This window comes from Pithys albifrons, chromosome 12 (assembly GCF_047495875.1).
Source record: "Pithys albifrons albifrons isolate INPA30051 chromosome 12, PitAlb_v1, whole genome shotgun sequence".
Taxonomy (NCBI): Eukaryota; Metazoa; Chordata; class Aves; order Passeriformes; family Thamnophilidae; genus Pithys; species Pithys albifrons.
In genome coordinates this window covers 8,051,287-8,070,622 of record NC_092469.1, presented here as the reverse complement: position 1 = coordinate 8,070,622, position 19,336 = coordinate 8,051,287, and the positions used below count along the sequence as shown (strand labels likewise).

General features: G+C 39.3%; 1 protein-coding gene across 2 annotated transcripts in view; it reads left to right on the top strand.

Annotated features, from left to right (window-relative positions):
* NETO2 (neuropilin and tolloid like 2) overlaps positions 1-18,263 on the top strand; it is a 29,194-nt gene extending 10,931 nt beyond the window's left edge. Inside the window, exons 2-9 of one of the 2 annotated variants that reach the window (XM_071567687.1) lie at positions 881-937; positions 1,702-1,842; positions 3,675-3,923; positions 6,260-6,283; positions 6,394-6,521; positions 10,013-10,241; positions 14,310-14,423; positions 17,267-18,263. In XM_071567687.1, coding sequence (XP_071423788.1) covers positions 881-937; positions 1,702-1,842; positions 3,675-3,923; positions 6,260-6,283; positions 6,394-6,521; positions 10,013-10,241; positions 14,310-14,423; positions 17,267-17,847 — 1,523 coding nt within the window. In that variant the 3' untranslated portion in view covers positions 17,848-18,263. Of the gene's footprint in view, positions 1-880; positions 938-1,701; positions 1,843-3,674; positions 3,924-6,259; positions 6,305-6,393; positions 6,522-10,012; positions 10,242-14,309; positions 14,424-17,266 lie in introns of both variants that reach the window. The other variant, XM_071567686.1, reaches the window with a different exon arrangement.
* Positions 18,264-19,336: the final 1,073 nt, after the last annotated feature.

Here is a 19,336-nt window from a genome sequence, read left to right as displayed (position 1 = left end):
CCCCAGACTTTCAACAACTTATGCCTTAAGGGGTTTCTGAAATAAAATTTATTTCAAGGATGAGTTGTGAAGTATGTGCATTAAAAAAGGAGAAAAAAAATAAAAAGGAAATCTTTGCTTAATTTGCACATGCCACTTGCTAGCTTTGTCTGGTACCCCCTGGTTCCTGCACTGGAAGAGACAAGAAATAGTTGCTGTCTGTTCACAGTCTCAATGATAGCTGTGATTCCAGGACTCGGATCCTATCTCCCCTCAGCCAGCTGCTGTCCAGGGCACAGTCCAGGCCTACTTAGCTCCTTCTCTAAGAGATGTGTCAGAATTGTAGAGAAACTCAAGATGGAAGCAAATGAAAGATCTGAAGAGTGGCATATTAATATACTCTATTTCATTCCCTTTTCCCTTCCTGGTAATCCCTAACAATTTGATATGGCAAAGCATTTTAGGAAAATCTGGACATTAAGCCTGCTTTAAAATTGCTGATGGATAGTGAAATATGGGATCTTTAATACGTGCTGCTCACAGTGATGCTTTTTGGGTGCAGGGAAAGTGTAAGGGTAAGGGAGAAGTGAGGGAGGAAAGAAAGGAGGCAGGGAGGGAGGAATCTCTGTAACTTCTGTCTGTATTCTCAAAGTCCCCTCAAAGGACTAACTGCTATTCTCATGTACACTTTCATAAGGAACCTGGAAGAAGAACCATCAGTGCTAGACCACGCTGGTTTCCTAAAGTTGAAATTTTAAAACACAGAAAGGAATTACATTTTTTGTGTGTTCTCATTTGTTTTGGTCAGTAATGCTGGGATTTGCATGAACCAGGGCTGCAGAAAATGGTCTGCAATGTTGAAGAGTTACTGATGTTTTTCCTGTCCAATTTCTCTCACCAGTGTTGCTGGTAACAATCCTTGTAGTGGAAGGGATTGCTGTTGCACAGAAGACACAAGGTACAATTTTAGTCTGACGATTTTTTTCCTCAAAAAAATGTAACAGTTTTGTAATTTTTAATTGAGCAATCTAAAGGAAAGAAAGTATTTGTGTTCAGGTATTAATAGCTCTTGGATTACCAGTATGAAGTCTGGTATTTTCTATTTTCCCCCTTTTGCTGCATTTTCTTCCAAAGGAACAAAGCCATCCAGTCACAAAGGCCATGGCAGTTCACTTACCCAGTTAAAGTTCTGTGGTTTTGGATGACAGAGGTGGGAAAGAAACCACCATGGAAATTCATGTTTTCTCTATCTGACAACAAGCTTTTCAAATAGTTCACCCACAAGCATTTTTGAAGACTGCTGAGTGGGGAAGGCATCAATTTCACAAACCTTATTTTCTCATATGTGGGATTAACCCACACTTAAATGAGGAGAAGAATTCCTTGAACTGACACCTACAGAATTTCCTTGAAAAAATTTCTGCAGGAATGAGAGTTTTCACCCCCATAAATCAAGAAGCTGCCAAGATACCAGTGGAAGGTGATGTAATTTAGTGGAGGCAGCTAAGACCTGTATCAGCACTGGATATCCTCTCAAAGTCCTGCAACTTAAAGCTGCAGAGATATAGTTAGATATTAACAAGCACCTTAGAAGAGGGTTTTCAACCAATATAATTTACTTTCCTCTCTCATAGGCTGTGTCACGCCCCTGTTTTACTTTTGCAGTATCAAACCTTCATGCTTGCAGAAGGAATTTATTTGATTGTTTGTTTTTCACTCAAGGTGGGCAGAACATTGGAGTGAATCGTGTGCCCCCCACCCAGTGTGACAACTGGGTACGGACCAGCAATGGAGGGCACTTCGCTTCCCCCAACTACCCCAACATGTACCCCCCAAACCAGGAGTGCATCTACATCTTGGAAGGTACTTCTGTATTTCTGTTTTCATGTGTGTAATCTTGCTGTTAAGTGGATAGTCCTGAACGGTTAAAACTCAGTCATTTTACAAAACTGTAAAGTATTGCATAGCCACAGTGGTAATGTAATAAATTCTGCATACATTTACTTGAGCAAGAAGCTAAATTTGCTCTCTGAAGTAATAATAACAAATTAATAAGAAATGCAAACATTAAAAAGTTAGCCATAGGGAATAAGACATATCCTCACAACCAGGAAAAGCATCATCAGATTTACTGTAATCTATGAAGACATAGAACTACTAAGATAAAAATTATAGCTTGTTATCTTAATATCACTGGTAATAAACTGCAAAAGATGACTATTTTCAGACCATACTGTGCTATTCTAAGTCTGTCTCACCAGCAGAAAATCTTTATGCTGTCCTTCATTAATAAAAAAGATACATCTGACTGCCATAGCACTGGACTAAAAATACAGAGACTCGTTAGCACTGCTGAGATCATTGTTAAAATAATATGATGACAAAAAAAGTCATTAACTTGAATAAAGCCATATTCCAATGAAATTATCTTGGGTAAAGGCTGCAAGACTTGAGACACTAATTATTTTTCCTCTTAATAGTATGCACCCAAACCCCACTGAAGTCAGCTAAAAGTGTAAGTCAGCTTAATCATCAGATTCATATCAATTAATTGAAATATTTCAAGTAATGGCTTTCAGAGAGTTTTTGTTTGTACAGTGTAGCAGTGGTTCACAGACACCTCCTTTTTGCCTGCACACATACACATTTTAACCTCTGAGTCCTGCCTGGCTGTGAGGGCTCAGGGAGCAGCTGACATGGGGACAGAGCCAGCTGCCAGCCCTCCCCTCAGTCCTGCCCCGACACAGGGTGGGTGCCTGAGGGAGGCCAAGCCCTCCAGGATTTCCAGCCAAGATCTGGTCCCTCTGCAGACCACTGGCAGTGCACACAAGCAGCCACAAATGTGTTTAACTCCTGCGTGAGGAAGGTGTAAGGTCTGATCGGAGTGTTAGAGACGTGAGCAAATCCTTTCTGCATTCAGAGAAAGAGACAGCATGTGATTCCTCAGTGCTGGCACTCAGATACCAGTGAGCATCTAAAGTTCACAGAGCTCTAGAGGTGCCAAGAACAAGGAACACTAAAGTTATTCATACAATATAAAGCCATGGATGTGAAAGTCGGGTCACAAAGTAGCCATGGCTGCATCTCGACAGGATCTGGGGGTCTGGTCCGAGCCCTGATGTTACACTGCCACTGATTCAGACTCCAACATCTTCAGCCACCTGCATGTTAATAAATATGTGAAGCATTTACACTTCTCTGAACAGTCTAATAAAAGATGTCTTTAGCCAATGGATCTGCAAATTTGGACTCTCTGTTTCAGATTTACACCAGTGAGCAGTTCATGTCTTTTCCATACTTTTCTGTATATTGCTTTGTCCTATCTTGCTTTTGGTAACACTGGTTTTAATTTATATCTTCATACTAAAACTTGTTTGAATACCTTTGCATATATCTTAATACATTACAAGTGCTGCATCAAATTTATGTGATTTCTGAATTTTCAACAATAAACATCAGCAAGCAAAAAGTTCTGCAAAATTCTGTGCAAAAGTCTCTTTCCCAAAGTAATTTTTACGATCTTTATCACAGTGTATCTGAGTTTTTGCAACAGACTGCCAGGTATATTTTGAGAAGTTTCCACTCTCTTTTTTATCTTGCTGTTTTGGAGGCCTGTCTCTTCATTATTTCATATCCTTATGGTTTTTTTATCTAGATATCCACTTAACCTTTTGCTCCACTTTTTATATGTGTAGCTGCCCCACGACAAAGAATCGAGTTGACCTTTGATGAACCTTATTACATAGAACCCTCATTTGAATGTCGGTTTGATCACCTGGAAGTTCGAGATGGACCTTTTGGGTTCTCCCCTCTCATCAATCGTTACTGTGGCCTGAAAAGTCCTGCACTGATTAGATCAACAGGGAGATTCATGTGGATCAAGTTTACATCTGATGAGGAGCTGGAAGGAAAGGGATTTCAAGCAAAGTACTCGTTTATACCAGGTAAAGATGTCTAAAATCCTCACCCAGTTAATGACCATGTGCTCTCATTGAACTGTGTGGGTGTGTTTGAGCTCAGTCTGGAGCTGCATTTCATCATTAGCCCTTAGGAAGGCACAGTGTGATAGTCACAGTCTCAGTCCTGCTTATCCTACAGGACACTTAATTAAAACCACTTGGGAAAGCTGACTGAAAGAAATTACAGGTCTGTAATTTGCTAGTGAAGAGACAGTTTATCTTGTTCATGCTGAAACTGGTGCCAGTTTCACCAGTGCTATTAATGGAAAGGGCATTTATGAACACAAACAGCTGCATTTTCAACAGCCTGACCTGCAGGAACATAAGACACTGACAAAGACACCCAAAGCAAATCTACAATAGCACTCCAGCCAGATGCAAAGCATTTTAAATCTCCATCCTGAAAAGCCAGGGCAAGTTTCTATGCAGTCCAGGCACCAGCTCTCAGCAGAACTTGATTGCCTCAGACAACAGAGCTGCTCTTTGCTCAAAGTCCCGTGTAGTTTACAGGTAGGAAGGAGAGGATAATGTGCTGACAGTGCCTTCAGACAGACAGAAGGTACAGCTGCTCTGTGGGGCCACTCGGAACTGGCAGGGCATTATTCTTAAAGGAAAAATTTGACCTGATGTCCTTGTGCAATGCTTGACCACTTCACAGATACTACTCGTGTAGTTATCAGCACTTTATTGTCCTTTGGGATGAAAGACAATATACAAGTGTCAGTTCTACTCCTTTTATAAATGTATACACAGGCATAATTAATGTCACCTTTACCCAGCTGGTCTTTATCCCTGCAGCAGGTGAAAACACTACCTATGATTAAATATTACTGATTAGGAATTTACCTCTGTAAACTTCAGACAAACATGATGACCAGTCCACCAGGAATAACATGCTAAAATGTTTTCATACGGACAATACTTAAGCATTTGATAAGTCCATTTCCAAAGCCATTTCATTAACATCACTAAGTTAGCAAAGTTCCAGGCTGGAACTTTGAATACACTTTTAGACTGTATATTATTTTCACAATATTTTTTGCAACTAAAGGACTGGTATTTTTCTTTCCTCCATGTTTATATGAAGCATGGTAAAATATTTTAGGATTGTGAAAATGGAAGGGAACACACACATACACCCCATTTCCTTAAAAAATCAGTTTATAAAGAAGCTTGAACATCTTGCAGAGTTTTCCATATAGTGATCATAGATTTCACTAGGAGCAGCTAAAACAGAGAAGGGCAAAGAAGGCATTTTCTGAATGGTTCTGAGTCTTAAGCTCAAGACTGAGGCATTTTAGGAGAAATTACAAAGTTTAGAGGATCACAGAAAGAGCCAAATTCTGAATCTTTATTTGGAAAAGAACTGTGTACCAAACACATGCACTTTTGCCTGAACTAGTGCTTCCTTTGCACAGACTAACAGTTCACACACATGCACACCACATGATTTGCGTGGTTTCTGTGCCACAGCTGTGAATAGGTGAACTTGGGAGTTTCTGTGCTGAGCTGTGAGGAGACACTAACCTGATCACTGAAATGCAAGCCTTGGACATCCCAGCCCATTACAGACTCACCTTTAGCCAGGCTCCAGTCTCAGTAGATCAGGTACCATCAGTTAACCATTATGAAAAGTACGTTCTTACTTCACTAGTATCATGCACACAGTGTACAAACCAAACCAAAGGTTTGCTGCAGGTGTGGGCACTGCCTCCACATCACATTTAGGAGAGAGGAGATGGAGGAGCAGTCCAGGGGAAACTCTGCCTTCATAAACGAGGCCTAGAACTGCACTACCTGCCCTAATGGAAGAGACAGTAGGTACCCAGGGGAGAAGTATCTCCAGGATTGAACTGTTCCCTCACATTCCTTATTAAGAGCAGTTAGCAATTTGAGAGTGTTGATGTATTCTGCTAAACTTAGTTCAGATTGTTCAGAACTAGACAGACAGTCTGATAAAATAAATCTAAACAACCTTTCTGCACTCTTGCAGAGCTCCAGTAATTGCAGCAAAAATGGGAATAGTTAAATGCAGAACATAATGTAAGAACAAAATACTGAGTGGCAATTTTTGGTGTTATGCTAGAAATGTGAGCTTCAGGATAGAATTGCCTTATTCTGATAAGGTCAATCTTTGTGGAATAATGTTCTCATCTAGAAAAACTTTGCCTCTTTACTCTCCAATTGATTCAGTAAACTTTCTGGCAATTTTTATTGTGCAATGTAATAAAAAATGGACATAATGTGCAGATAATACTAAACCTTGAAGTGATTCTCAAGCACTGATAGCCCTTCTGATTAATGACTTCTTTCTATTGCAGATCCTGACTTCACTTACCTAGGAGGTATTTTAAATCCCATCCCAGGTCTAGTATTACAGTAACAATTTCTTTATACATGAAATTTTAAGTTAGTACCATATTGCATTTGACAGCAAGGTTTATCTTCTCCCTAGACTGCCAGTTTGAGCTCTCAGGAGCTGATGGAATAGTACGTTCCAGTCAAGTAGAACAAGAAGGAAAAACAAAGCCAGGACAAGCAGTTGACTGTATATGGACAATTAAAGCTACTCCAAATGCTAAGGTGGGTTTTGTTCCTATAATTCAGGATATAATGGGTTTCCATGACATTAGTTACAGGTAATGGTCACTAGCTGTGATTTGCATAATGTCTTACTTTCACTGAGTTATGTATCAGTGGTTTAGGAAATCCAGATAGATAATTGATTCTGAAATTATACAAGTCCACAGTGCTGTCTTCTTATTATTTGAAATTTCAAATACCAAGTAACTGTGAAAACTGTTTAAGCAACAATTTTCAAGGGCATTTGACTTGAACTCTGGTTTTATTGGAAGACTGCAGGCACAAATGCTGGCTAACACCTCTGCTCATTCCCAGTAAATCTCACTGCCATGGGTGAACATTTTGCCTCCAGTGGTTCTGTTGGAGAGTTTGGTTCTGTTCAAAGTCAACATATGTGCCTGATTCTCCCATCTCATTCACAGTCCAGCACCTTAAAACCCACTTTCATCAGCAGTCTAAGCTAAAAGGAAAGGCTCAGCTTTCACCTGGAAACAGCTGAGAAATTATCACTCCTCTGACTTAGCTACAGGATCACCGTCTCTTAAGGTGCCTCAAGAAACTGGCTGGAGCTTTTCTGCCCAAGCCTAAAGGGGCATATCAACTGCTGGAGCCAGAAATCAGCATTAGGTGCTCAGGTACCTGCTGTTCATGATTGTGCTGCAGCACTAAAGGCTGCTTACAAAAACATCACTGTCTTGTGCTCATTAAAAGAACACGAGATTTGTTGTTGGGCACAGAAGCACAAAATCCTACTCACAGTTCCAAAATACAATAGCTACAGTCTGGTTAAAAAAAAACTCTACATGTTTCAGAGTATTTGCTAATTATGAGTTGCACAGAAGAGTCCCTATTTTTATTTTTATAGCATACATATCTTTCATTTTGCTTCTGCTTGCATGTATGTAAAAATTAAAAACTATTTCTAAGCAGTAGCTGCCAAGATGACAAACCTTCTCTCTGCCTTCTTACACACTCCTTACAGTCAACTAACCAGCCCTATTAACCAACTTCCAAGTGTATTCTAAAGCAGCAACCTAAAAGATGATAATGAGAGGACAAGTAAGAAACTAAAAGTCCATTAATATATTTGAGCCTTTGAAGAAGTGACTCAACTCCCAAGAGCCCTATCCTTGTCTAAGTAATAGTAGCAGTTCTTCCAAAAACAAAAATAAAACCATTTTCTCCCTACATTGCCACTTGAGTGCACCAGGTCTTATGGTTAAACATTTTAATAAATTATTGAATGTTGCCAGAAAGCAGAGTTATAGTTGGGTGAGCCCTGAGATTAGATCATCATCCTAAATTATTGATTTAAAACTTTACAGAAAAATAATTCTTAGTATTCTGACAGTGGCTTCTCAAGCTTCAATTCTGGCAGAATTATGGTCATAAAATCCATTAGATCTGATATGGTTCAGTCTCTTGAGAAAAATAAATGTAGACATTTTTAATTTTCTCTATCTGATTTTGTAATAAAAATAAACTTTTAAAACGGACACAACTGCAGCAATGGAAGTACCTTTAAAATCTGCATAACAGAGAAGTATCTGTTATAAATTATATATATATATTAAATTGCCTCCAGATTTCAGAAGATTACAAAGGTAATCAATATAATCTCTGTGTAAGGGCCATTTATATTTGCCTAACACACTAACCCAGATGAGCCAGTGAAGTGGTGAGGGCTTTAAATGGAATTATGCCTTTGTTTTTGTATAAATAATAGCTCTACTAAAAATGTGCTAAATTATTTTTAGTTTGCATTGTAATTTTGTAGTATATAAAGTCAATCATTAAAAGAAAATACCAGCCCAAGCAGTGGGACTTGCAGCTCACGCCCACGTTTGTGAGATAAGACATCAATGGCAGACAGGCTCTCAATGTGGCTGAGAATTTCTAGCAGTAAATCTAACAAAAACAGCAGGGGGGGAAAAAAACCACAGAAAAAAAGAAAAATGCATATAGTGGAAATCCCAGAACAGTGAGGTGAAGCATGAGATAACATGGCAGAGACTGCACCTTTGGACAGGAGGTGCAAGGGCAGGCAGTGCTGGCACGCTGCCCCTGAGCACTGGGAAGGAGAAGCCAGAGGGTACTGGTGTTACCTGCCCTTCCCTGTGCTCCTCTGCCGTGTTTTCAGTGAAGCCTGTTGGGTACATGGGGGTTGGTGCTGCTTTAGTGATTCTTTATAGTTCAGTTTCTAAAGGCTTTGGCACTCACTGAGGTTTAAAGCGAGATGCAAACAGGGCAGAAAAGCAGGGAACAGACAGGCATGGTGTGGGATTCACCCTCCCTGACTTCATCATTCACCACCTCAACAGGACTTGGAGATTTTTCTCATTAGGCAGATACATAAAAACCCACACTGTGCCAAAAAGCTTCTTCAGCATCCATAGCATGGACCAGAGAGGCAATGGGAAACAGCCCTCAACACGTACAGGCCAGACCAGGCTGGTCTGAGCAGCATCAGGCAGACCTCGTGGGCAGAGGGGGAGCAGCTCTTTGCCCACCGAGCCCTCCCTGGACAGAGTTCTCTGTCAGAACAAAGGCTATCTGATCAATTTTAAAGCTGAAAGTGGCCTCTGCAGCGTGTGTAGGTGACTTGGTTTCATATCTCGTAACTTTCACTAGAATTCTGAGAATTCCAATACAACCATTTAAGAGATCAAAAAGCCCCAGGATGTGTTGATGTAATTCTAACTGAATTACCATCTTGCAGGAGTTTTCTGCTCAAGCAAAATAAATTATTTCCTTACTCTGTAAGTACCATCACAATCTTCTAATTTCCTTGCTGCACATGTTCAAACACATATGGTGCCTTCTTTTGGGTTAGAATTTTCCTTTCAGAAGAATTAAGATTAGCTTATATTTATTAACTCTTTCTACACAGCCAACTTACTTTTCTCTCTTGGTTCCATTTTTATTCAAATTACTCCTGACTTTCAGTTTGTGTCTTCCATAACACTGCTATGGTTCAGTAATTAGCTTTCATTCTGAAGGAATAAATTTTAATTTCCTTATTTCACTTCAGAGCTTTTCTGACTAGACTCCTTCCCCTTATAGTTTAACATTATTTTTATGAATTAAAAAGGAAGAAAAGAACAGTCAAAACACCATTAAAATCATTTCAGCACATTTATGCATTCCTTGTATCTCCTCTAGAGTAATAGACTTCACATTGAGCAGAGCTGCTTGGGGGTTTCTTCAGCAAGTGTGTTGCTTTGTACTTTTCCTCCAAAGGGAGAAAGAAATATATCAAAGTCAGTTGTTAAGTAAGAATTGTTTTGGGGAACAGGGAAAAGTGATACCTAAGATGAATTTCAGGTAATACTCCACATGGCCATTTAATGAGAAAATGTAAGTTCCAAAGTGTTGTGAATTGGGAGTTACTCATCTTTAAGGGAACAAAACATCTTATTCAAGCTCTGCTAAGAAAGAAAGCTGTCTTCTCTGTGCTTTCCCTGGAGACATGAATTTGTCTTTTCTAACAGATCTACATGCGGTTTCTTGACTATCAAATGGAGCATTCAAACGAGTGCAAGAGGAACTTTGTGGCCGTGTATGATGGGAGCAGCTCCATCGAGAACCTGAAGGCCAAGTTCTGCAGCACCGTGGCCAACGACGTGATGCTGCAGACGGGCACGGGCGTGGTGAGGATGTGGGCAGATGAAGGCAGCAGGCTCAGCAGGTTCAGGATGCTCTTCACTTCCTTTGTGGATCGTAAGTAGAGTTTAAAGTGCCTGTTCTCCTGCTATCAGGGTGCTTCCTGATAGCAAAAGCATTAACTATATATTATGCAGCAGGAGCACAGGAAAAAGGGTGTTTCTGTTTCTTGCACATTCTAGCTGGTAAATTAGATAATTGCTTTATTACAGTGGTAAGGTGGCTCCTGAAGAAAAGCTTTCCTCCACTCACAAAAGGTTTATTTTTCAGTTGAGTTCAGCAATAGTACCACCCCAAGCTATGTCCATCCCATGAGGAGTTCTACAAATGAGCACAGACTGAGTTAAAAAAGACACCAGTGGCACTGAAGTGAGCTCTCCTGTTAGCCCCCACCTTCCAGTTCCCTGCCAGACACCACACCAAGCACTTCTCAAGCCTACACTGGGTGTTCAGAGGGCTGGAAAATGTGCTCAATCCTGTGAAGTGTTGATCTCCTTCCTATCCACAGCTCTGCCTTCAATTTTGGATATGGAACGCCACCCACTCCCCCTGAGCTGCTCCCTCACCCTCAGCTCCAGGTGGCCCTAAGTGACCCCACACAGGACCCCTGCCAAAGCCTGGCTGTGGGCACAGCCACGGATAAGCAGTTAAATTCAAGTTTAGTCAAGAAGGCTGTAGTTAAAGCAGAGTGGTAAATGCCATCTGCATTTTTGTTTGGATCTCAGAGCCTGGGTTAGAGATTGTCTTTATCCTCACTGTAAATTAAGATTTTTTTGAAAGCAGTTTTTTTGTGAGACGTTCTTCTAAATGCTTTCTTTCTGAACTTAATGGAATTTTGTTGCCTTACATATTCACAAAGGACAACACTGTCCACATTGTAGAATCTGGAAATAAAGGGCATCTTCAACACTAAAGTAAACATAAGTTCAGAACTACAGAGCAGATCTGAGATCCATGAGGGAAGTTGAATCAAATGTCCCCATTTGAGAAAGTGAAGCCTATGCCTGTGCTAAAGGTGTTACAAAAAGAACAAATAGTACAGTTTGCTGACAAGTAACTTTTCTGACAGAACTAACATGTTTGTAGCCATTCCTAAAAGAAATCCCAGTCAGAATCACAGACTATTCTGAGTTGGAAGGGACCCACAAGGATCATCGAGTCCAGCTCTTAAGTCAGTGGCCCACAGAGGGGTTTGAACCCATGACCTTGGCATTATTATAACCAAGTTTTAACCAACTGAGATGATCTCAGGGTCACCACCTTGCAGAAAAGTTCAGGTTACAGGTAACAAGTAGATTTTATCCTCAATCCCATAAAACAGCGAATTTTAACACAGGAGAAAAGTTACTTTCTGTAGAACACAACAATCTTTCTAAAGTAAAGTACTGGAGACTTATAAAGGAAATAGCTTCTTGCCTATTTTGAATACATGGGAGTAGTGAACAATTGCATATTTCAAGCTTGTCTGTTGTTTAACCTACCAGAGCCATTTAGATTCTGTGAATTCAAGTGAGTATCAGTTTTATGTAAAACTTGCAAATATTGATAACTGCTTTTCCAGTAGCTTTTACTTCAATTCAATTATTAGTATTTGTGATAGGGCAAGTTATTCCAGCTTTCAATCTAGAAAATACTATGAGCTTTGCCAGGGAAATTGTCTATTTATATTATAAATATTGGAGTGGGGTTTTTTTGTCGAGTTTGTGGTTTTGGGGGTTTTTTTGTGTTTTGTTTTTTCAAATGCAAGGGGTTGAGACAGTAAGTACTCCTGAAGATAGATAACTTTCCAAACTTACAACTTTAAAGCAACTCAAAAGTCTCTGGCAGAAGAAAGTCAGCAAAGGTCTGTGGTTGTTGTTATTTACTTGGGTAGTGCCTCTCTTGGATAGGGCCACTGAAGAGTATGTGGCTGAAAAATGTATTCTATGTTTTTAATTAATCTAGTCATAAGCAATTTTTCTAACTGAATCCACACTGGCCTTATTTTCAGATTGTTAAGCTATCTTTCTCTTCTACCTTGCTAATGATTTGTAATTATATGAAGCCAACCATGAAAACGATCAATATTTCTTAAAATATTTACATAAATGAACTAATTGTGCATGACAGTCACCCAACACACACCTAGTGCTGCTTGCAGATTTGATTAAGTAATTCAGCTAAGAGCAGTGTCAAAAATCAATGTATTTGATTTCTGGCTTGATTCAATACGTGAATAATGCTGGATACAAAGGACCTGTGAACATTGCACCAGTCTCAGGCAGCTGCTGGGAGAAGAGTCCAGCCATGCCCTTGGACTGGAATTGATCAGTCACTGACTTTCAGTCTTTATACTCCTCAAATAACAAAAGGGAAATCGGGTGCATTTGTCCCATCTTTACAAACTGGGAACATCCCTATCCCCACAAAAAGCTAAATACACAGAGACTATGCTGGCAGATGGAGAAGCAGCAGCAGAAAGGATGAACCAAAAATACAGAAGTCCCTGTTCAGGGAAATAAGGAAGGGTATGTGTAATTATACTTATTGCTCTGTGTCTCCAGAACTACAGCTCCATACTGAAACACCAGTGTACACAGAGATCCACAACAAACACTTTGGACCCAAACATGATAGATCCTCCTTTATCTCACTGTCAAAAATATTTTAGTAGGTACTGTAGCCCATTACATACCAATTTTAAACTGTTCTGTGTAAATGATGATCCTGTTTATCCTTTATAAAGCAATCCTTAGTAGGAGAAACAGGTGTTTTTCAGGCTAAGTCTACTTTCCATACAATTAAATTCTCAGCTCACTTCAGCAAGGAAGACATGTGATAGTAACCATGACATTTTTAAGCTCTGAAATTACACAGATAAGCTCTCCCAAAACACACTAAATACATTCTGTATTACACTTGCACTACAATTAAAGCACAAACTTCCTATATGGAACTTCTTGCCAGATTGCCAGGGTTAAGCAGTAACAGCAAGCTAATACAGAAGCTTAAAACCAATGAGTGTAGGTTACCAGAATGAGTGAATAAGAAATGGAACACAATGCATATCAAATTCGAGTTCAAAAATTCAGAATTAAAGGTTGGAATTTTCTTTTTTTCTTAGGCATAACTCCTCCTTTTATCCCTGAGACTCTGAAGTCCAACAGAAGGAATAAGTGAGGAACAGTATTCAGGAGTAGTTACTCCCCTCTGCTCTACCCTTTGGATTTTCCCTTACGTTTCAGAGAACCCAGACTGCTCAAGAATAAATTCTTTATATGAAAACAAATAGTAGAATGTCTATCACGCTCTTTGCTGTTTAATATATAACTGAATCCACTAATAATAAACATTCCCATCATGAAAATACCACATTACTGAAACAGAGAAAGGGAAAGCCAATTGTCCAGTGCCCTGAATTCAGAAATAATTCCCTATGTATATTATACAACACCCTGAGAGGAACTATATTTTAATATCTTTTTTCCTAAAGTTGAGGAGCTATAACAAATATTCACAAACACATAAAATCTTCAGGGCAGCTTTCTAGTTAATTTCTTTCTTCAAATTTCTAACTATATATAGACAGATAAAAAGCTAAACTGTACTCCCTCAATCTCTGCATTAGCTCTAATAGGAGGATCCAAGAGCTTTTGATTCACAAGCAGGAATGACTTAGATGCCTCCAGTTATTGAAATCTCTTGCAATTACTGAAACAGTCCTCCACAAGCCAAAATCTGATTTGCCTTAAGATATTAATGGGCTCTAAAATGCAGATGTTCAGGGACTGCTTCACAACATCTACACAGCAGATGCACATCAGAATAAATATATAATTGATGGTGAGCATGAGATTTTTAAGCATTAAGTTTTTAAAGACATGAATTAAAGCCTCCTCCCATAATGTGTGTTTTGTGACTGTCTATCCCGCCCACCTGGAGCAGAAATTGGTTTTGTAGCACAGACAACACACCTGAAGGCAGCCACATGAAGAGACAGGAAGTCATCCAATAATTAGTGACATGTAAGAAAAGTGATAGAAAATGGGTTTACATGTTGAAAAAACAAACATGAACTTACTAATTTTATAGTAATGCATCAGTTACTGAAAATTCTGAGTGTTTTCTTTCTCTTCTCTCCTGCAGCTCCCTGCTCAGGCAACACTTACTTCTGCCATAGCAACATGTGCATCAATAATTCTTTAGTCTGCAATGGCATTCAGAACTGTGCATACCCCTGGGATGAGAATCACTGCAGAGGTGAATATGGTGCAAAGCAGAGCCTTTGTGAGTTAGGCTGGTCAGTTTGCCTTTCAAGAAGGTCATGAAATGTCTTTTTCCTGGAAATATGCTGAAGGCAACTGTTCTGCTAATCTCAGGAAGGTGTTCCAAATTTTTTATTTAAACTCAGGAGACATGTAAGCATTCTGAATACTGATCTTACTGCTTCATAACTAAATTTCTTCTTCTTCAGCATATATTCGCATTTTAAAAGAAGATCAGCTTGATAAGAGAGTTTAGTATTTTCTAGGCAGCATCCCATCAATTTCTGAACTTTACCTGGACTGTAGGGACAGGTAATGCCTTTTAGAGAAAAAAAGAGCTGGAAAATCAGACAAGCTTTCATTACAAAAAGCCTTTCTCAGGGCTGAAATAGAAGCAACATTCCTCAAAGACAAATACAATTCTAACACATTTGTTTTGAGTTACAAATCACAGGCTGTTTCAGGGTAAATTCAACTGCTGTACGTGGTGTGAGAAAGGATGGGAGGAAGAAGGAATCCTCAGGAACCATGAAATAATCACTCATGGAAAACAGACACATTTAAATCACTGCCTCTGGAATGTGAGGCAGAGGTATTATTTGAACCATCACAACTGCAGTAAAGACGTGCTTCAATATCAGGTTTTGTGGGAAAAATTCTTATGCTTTGAGAAATTGCTATTCTGTTAAAGCACAAACATGTTCACTTGTGCTTCAACAATAGCTGACTTGTCAGAGCAAAACCAGTCTAAGGTCAACAGTTCTTCTTGCTAAAGATAACAGAAAAAAACCCACTTGAACTTTTTTTTTTCTTGACAAATAGAATGGCATCAGTAGGTCTGAACACAACTCTAGAAAGATTTAAATATGTACTCCATTTCAAAGATAAATTGTCCCTGCAGAAAGGGTCAAAAACTTAAAAATGTCTCTTCAATACACAAATCCTGCCTATTTTTTAAAAATAAATAAATACTAAAACTCCCTACTTTTAATTGCCTTTTGAGTAAACAAAAAAATTCACACCACTAATGAGTACTTAATGCAGAGTATATTATGGAAGCTTTCCAGTTAACGAAACTGATCCATAACACCCAAGTTCTCAATGAAACACTGAGCTGCCTCTAAACAATCCTTAGCTTTGATAATATTCAATATTCCCTCTTAGTGCAATTTCTAGATCTCTTTGCCATCTTTACCAAGTGCTCTCTAGAATCTCACCTAGAATCCACACTTCACTCATGTACTGCAGCATTTAAAAAATTAATTCCACAAAAACCATATTGTAATACGGAGAAAGTGTCTGTCCCAATCTCTGTAAATTGCTGCGCCTGGTGCTGAACATCCTGTCACGTTTTATGTTGAATTCACAATACTGTAATACTTACAGCAGATAATTTGGAGATAGCTGAAGACTAGACCCATATTGCCAGCCCAGGGAGACTGATGCAACCAAGTAAGCAATATTTAGCCTTAAAAGGAAAGCTGCTCACAATTGTGCTCAGTTCCTGCAGGCACCCAGAGTTCTCATTTAGTGTGTATCAATAGCTACACAAATCTGAGCATATTGTGACCTACTTATGCCTAAGCCCTGTAACACTAAAATTGTTAGCAAAGTCAGTTGTGTGCAATTTATTTTAAGGGACTGGAGAAGACATCACCTTTTGCATAACAACTTTTTGATTAAGATATCTTCCAAGAATTAGGAAACCTAGATGCAGACAAGAGAACTTCCATAGCACTGGAGTCCACACCTCCAACAGTCCAAGCCCTGAAGCAGAAACCAACCTTATTAGCCAATTCCTTGGGAGTCTGTTCAGTGCATGGATTGTTTCAAATAACACGTGATGGTCTGTAACTCTCTCCATGCACTGTGTGTGGGACTCAGGTACAGAACACACACATTTAGATGCCAGGAGCGAGATAGCTGAAAGTATTATGCAATATTTAGACTACTACATTTGCTTCTATGTAGTCTTAAATGCTTTTCTCCCCCACTAGCAGATGTTGCAGAGCCTCAGTGTAGAAATCTTTCAGTCCCCTAGGACAAGAACGTTTACAGAATGGAAATCCAACTGGAAAATTTTAATCTTCAAATAAGAATTTTAAATATGGAAAACCATCTTGTTCTGATGCTGCCATCTTGTGTGTTTTCATATGAAGTACCAGCCAAAATTGCCATATGATTTGGCTTGGTTGGTCCCCCTACCCCTTTTCTTTTCCCCCCCCCAACTGACTTGATTTCTGGACTCCTAAAACTGGACTAGATCTGTGCTAAAGCTCCCTGTGTTGAATTGGGTATGGCAGACTTACACAATAGACACAGCCTTTACATTTCCAAGAGATGTGAAAGCAAACAGTGCAGTCATTCTTGTATCTGAAATCACTACAATAGAATTTCACTTTCAAAGAACTAGCTAATTTTAAATCTAGGTTTCCTTCTACTGACATCAGTGGGAATGTTGCCCACAGGAACAAACCATGGTAAAAGAAGCATCATCTGTAGCTGGATTTAACCTCTAAGGTTAGTTTAAGCCTATTTAACTCATGGATTTTGGAATACCAACTGATCAGTAAAGGCTGAGGATGGAAGTCACCCCCCAGCTGAGTCAGCATGCACTGGTCAGAGTTCCACCTGCCACTGAATTATCTTATGGCAGCCACTAATGACAGGGAATTAGACAAATCCCATTGACATACAGGTCTAGGCTCCAGTGCCATTAATTTGTTTTATTAATATGGCACTTGCATGGCAATTACAATGGTTTGCTTTCTTGAAATACATTATCAAAAATGTGGAAAATAGTAAGTCTCATCATGACTCTCATTTTTTTCTTTACAGAAAAGAAGAAAACTGGATTGTTTGAACAAATCACCAGAACTCATGGGACAATCATTGGCATCACATCAGGGATAGTTCTAGTTCTTCTCATCATTTCAATTCTAGTGCAAGTAAAGCAACCTCGCAAAAAGGTTATGGCTTGCAAGACTGCCTTCAACAAAACTGGTTTCCAGGAAGTATTTGACCCTCCACACTATGAACTCTTTTCACTAAGGGACAAAGAAATTTCTGCAGATTTGGCAGATTTATCAGAAGAACTGGAGAACTACCAGAAAATGCGCCGCCCCTCGACGGCTTCCAGGTGCATTCACGACCACCACTGTGGCTCCCAGGCCTCCACCATGAAGCAGAGCAGGACCAACCTCAGCTCCATGGAACTGCCCTTCCACAACGACTTCGCGCAGCCCCAGCCCATGAAAACCTTCAACAGCACATTCAAGAAAAGCACTTACACCTTCAAACAAGCCCATGACTGCCCTGAGCAGGTCATAGAAGACAGGGTGATGGAGGAGATTCCATGTGAAATTTATGTTAGAGGAAGGGAAGACACAGCACAAGGTTCATTATCTATTGACTTTTGACTTCTTGGTGAAGGTGGTGTCAGTGTATAGACAAGATGCTTGTGTACAATGACAGTGTATATATTGAAAGTGTACCATATGCAGCGTGTGAGATGCACACACTTTTAGCTTATTATACTTCATCCAAACAAACAAACATCATCATAACTAATTCTTGCTGAAAAATGGTGGATTTCCTCCCATCTTCCCAAGCTACCTATCTAGTGGAGGAGTAAGACAGAGACTTTGCATGGAAATTATAAGATAGGATATTGGAAGAAAAAACCCTACAACTACTAATCATTGAACACTGGAAACAATGGTTACTATTCTCTTCTCATACCATTTTTCTCTTCTTTAGACGTCTGCTTTTCAAGACAATTTTAATACCTCACTTGCATAAATAAAAGTAGTTAAGTGCACCACATGTATGTCAACATAGGTGTCTTATTGTATTTGTCAAGTTGAAAGTAGAGTTAGTGTTAAGTGCCAGTTGAGACTCAAGAATTATGTTACAGCCATCTGTTTCACTTGCCTACCATTTATATTGCCTTTTAACAATCAGTTCCTCACTGTGCTTTGTGAGAAATAAGTGAAAAGGGTTACTGCCTTTTAAAAATACCGGGTTATATTTTAGTACATTTGGAAGTATATAATCTTTGCAGCTTTTTGGTTAAAACACAAGTGAGTAGTTGTGTTATTCTAGATGCAGACTTTTAAAACAGTTTTCTTTCAAGAAGGTTTAGGGTTCTAAAATATTCTGCCATATATTACAGCTCCATATGGCACACTGATTTCACAGCTCTGTACTTAGGAAACAATTTTGTGCCTGCGTTTTCCAAGTATTTACATAAATAGACTGTACTGTACAGTTGTCTCTTAAAATAGCCTTTTACTCCTTGTTGCAGCCAATGTTCCCTGCTGAAATCAGTGATGATACTTTTAGCTCGTGTCCTACTTGCCTGAAGAGAACTGCTCTGAGGTCTGTGATCACCACTCTGTGAAGATACTGGAATCAAAGGGAAGTCACAAAGCGACTCCTATTAACCCTTATGGAACCCTTCCTGTGCCCCTTGTTTCCACTTGCAAATTGCACATTTCATACCTTTTTTAATGGTGGTTTGAACCTAATTTTAAAATTTTTACAATATAAAAAATTTTTTAAAATATATTCTCATTGTGGTTTTTAAAGTTTTTATATAGTGTGATACTGTACAGACTATTTATTAACTCAAAATCCAGCACGTGCACAGCAGGCTTGTTTCATTGGCCACCTCAGCAGCTCTGAGTAACACACAGTCACTGCTGCACACATCAGTTTGCCAAGGATACTTGTCAGGACTTCCACATTACCCTACTTTTTATTCCCTGGTTGGTTTGAATTTATTTCACTATTTTGTTTACAGAAACCTCTCACTGAAGTTGATCTGCAGCTTACGCTGGGCATAGCCTGTTTTTACAGATGTCAAAGTGTAGTGTTTGTTGTGCTGACTGTAGTACAAACAAAAAA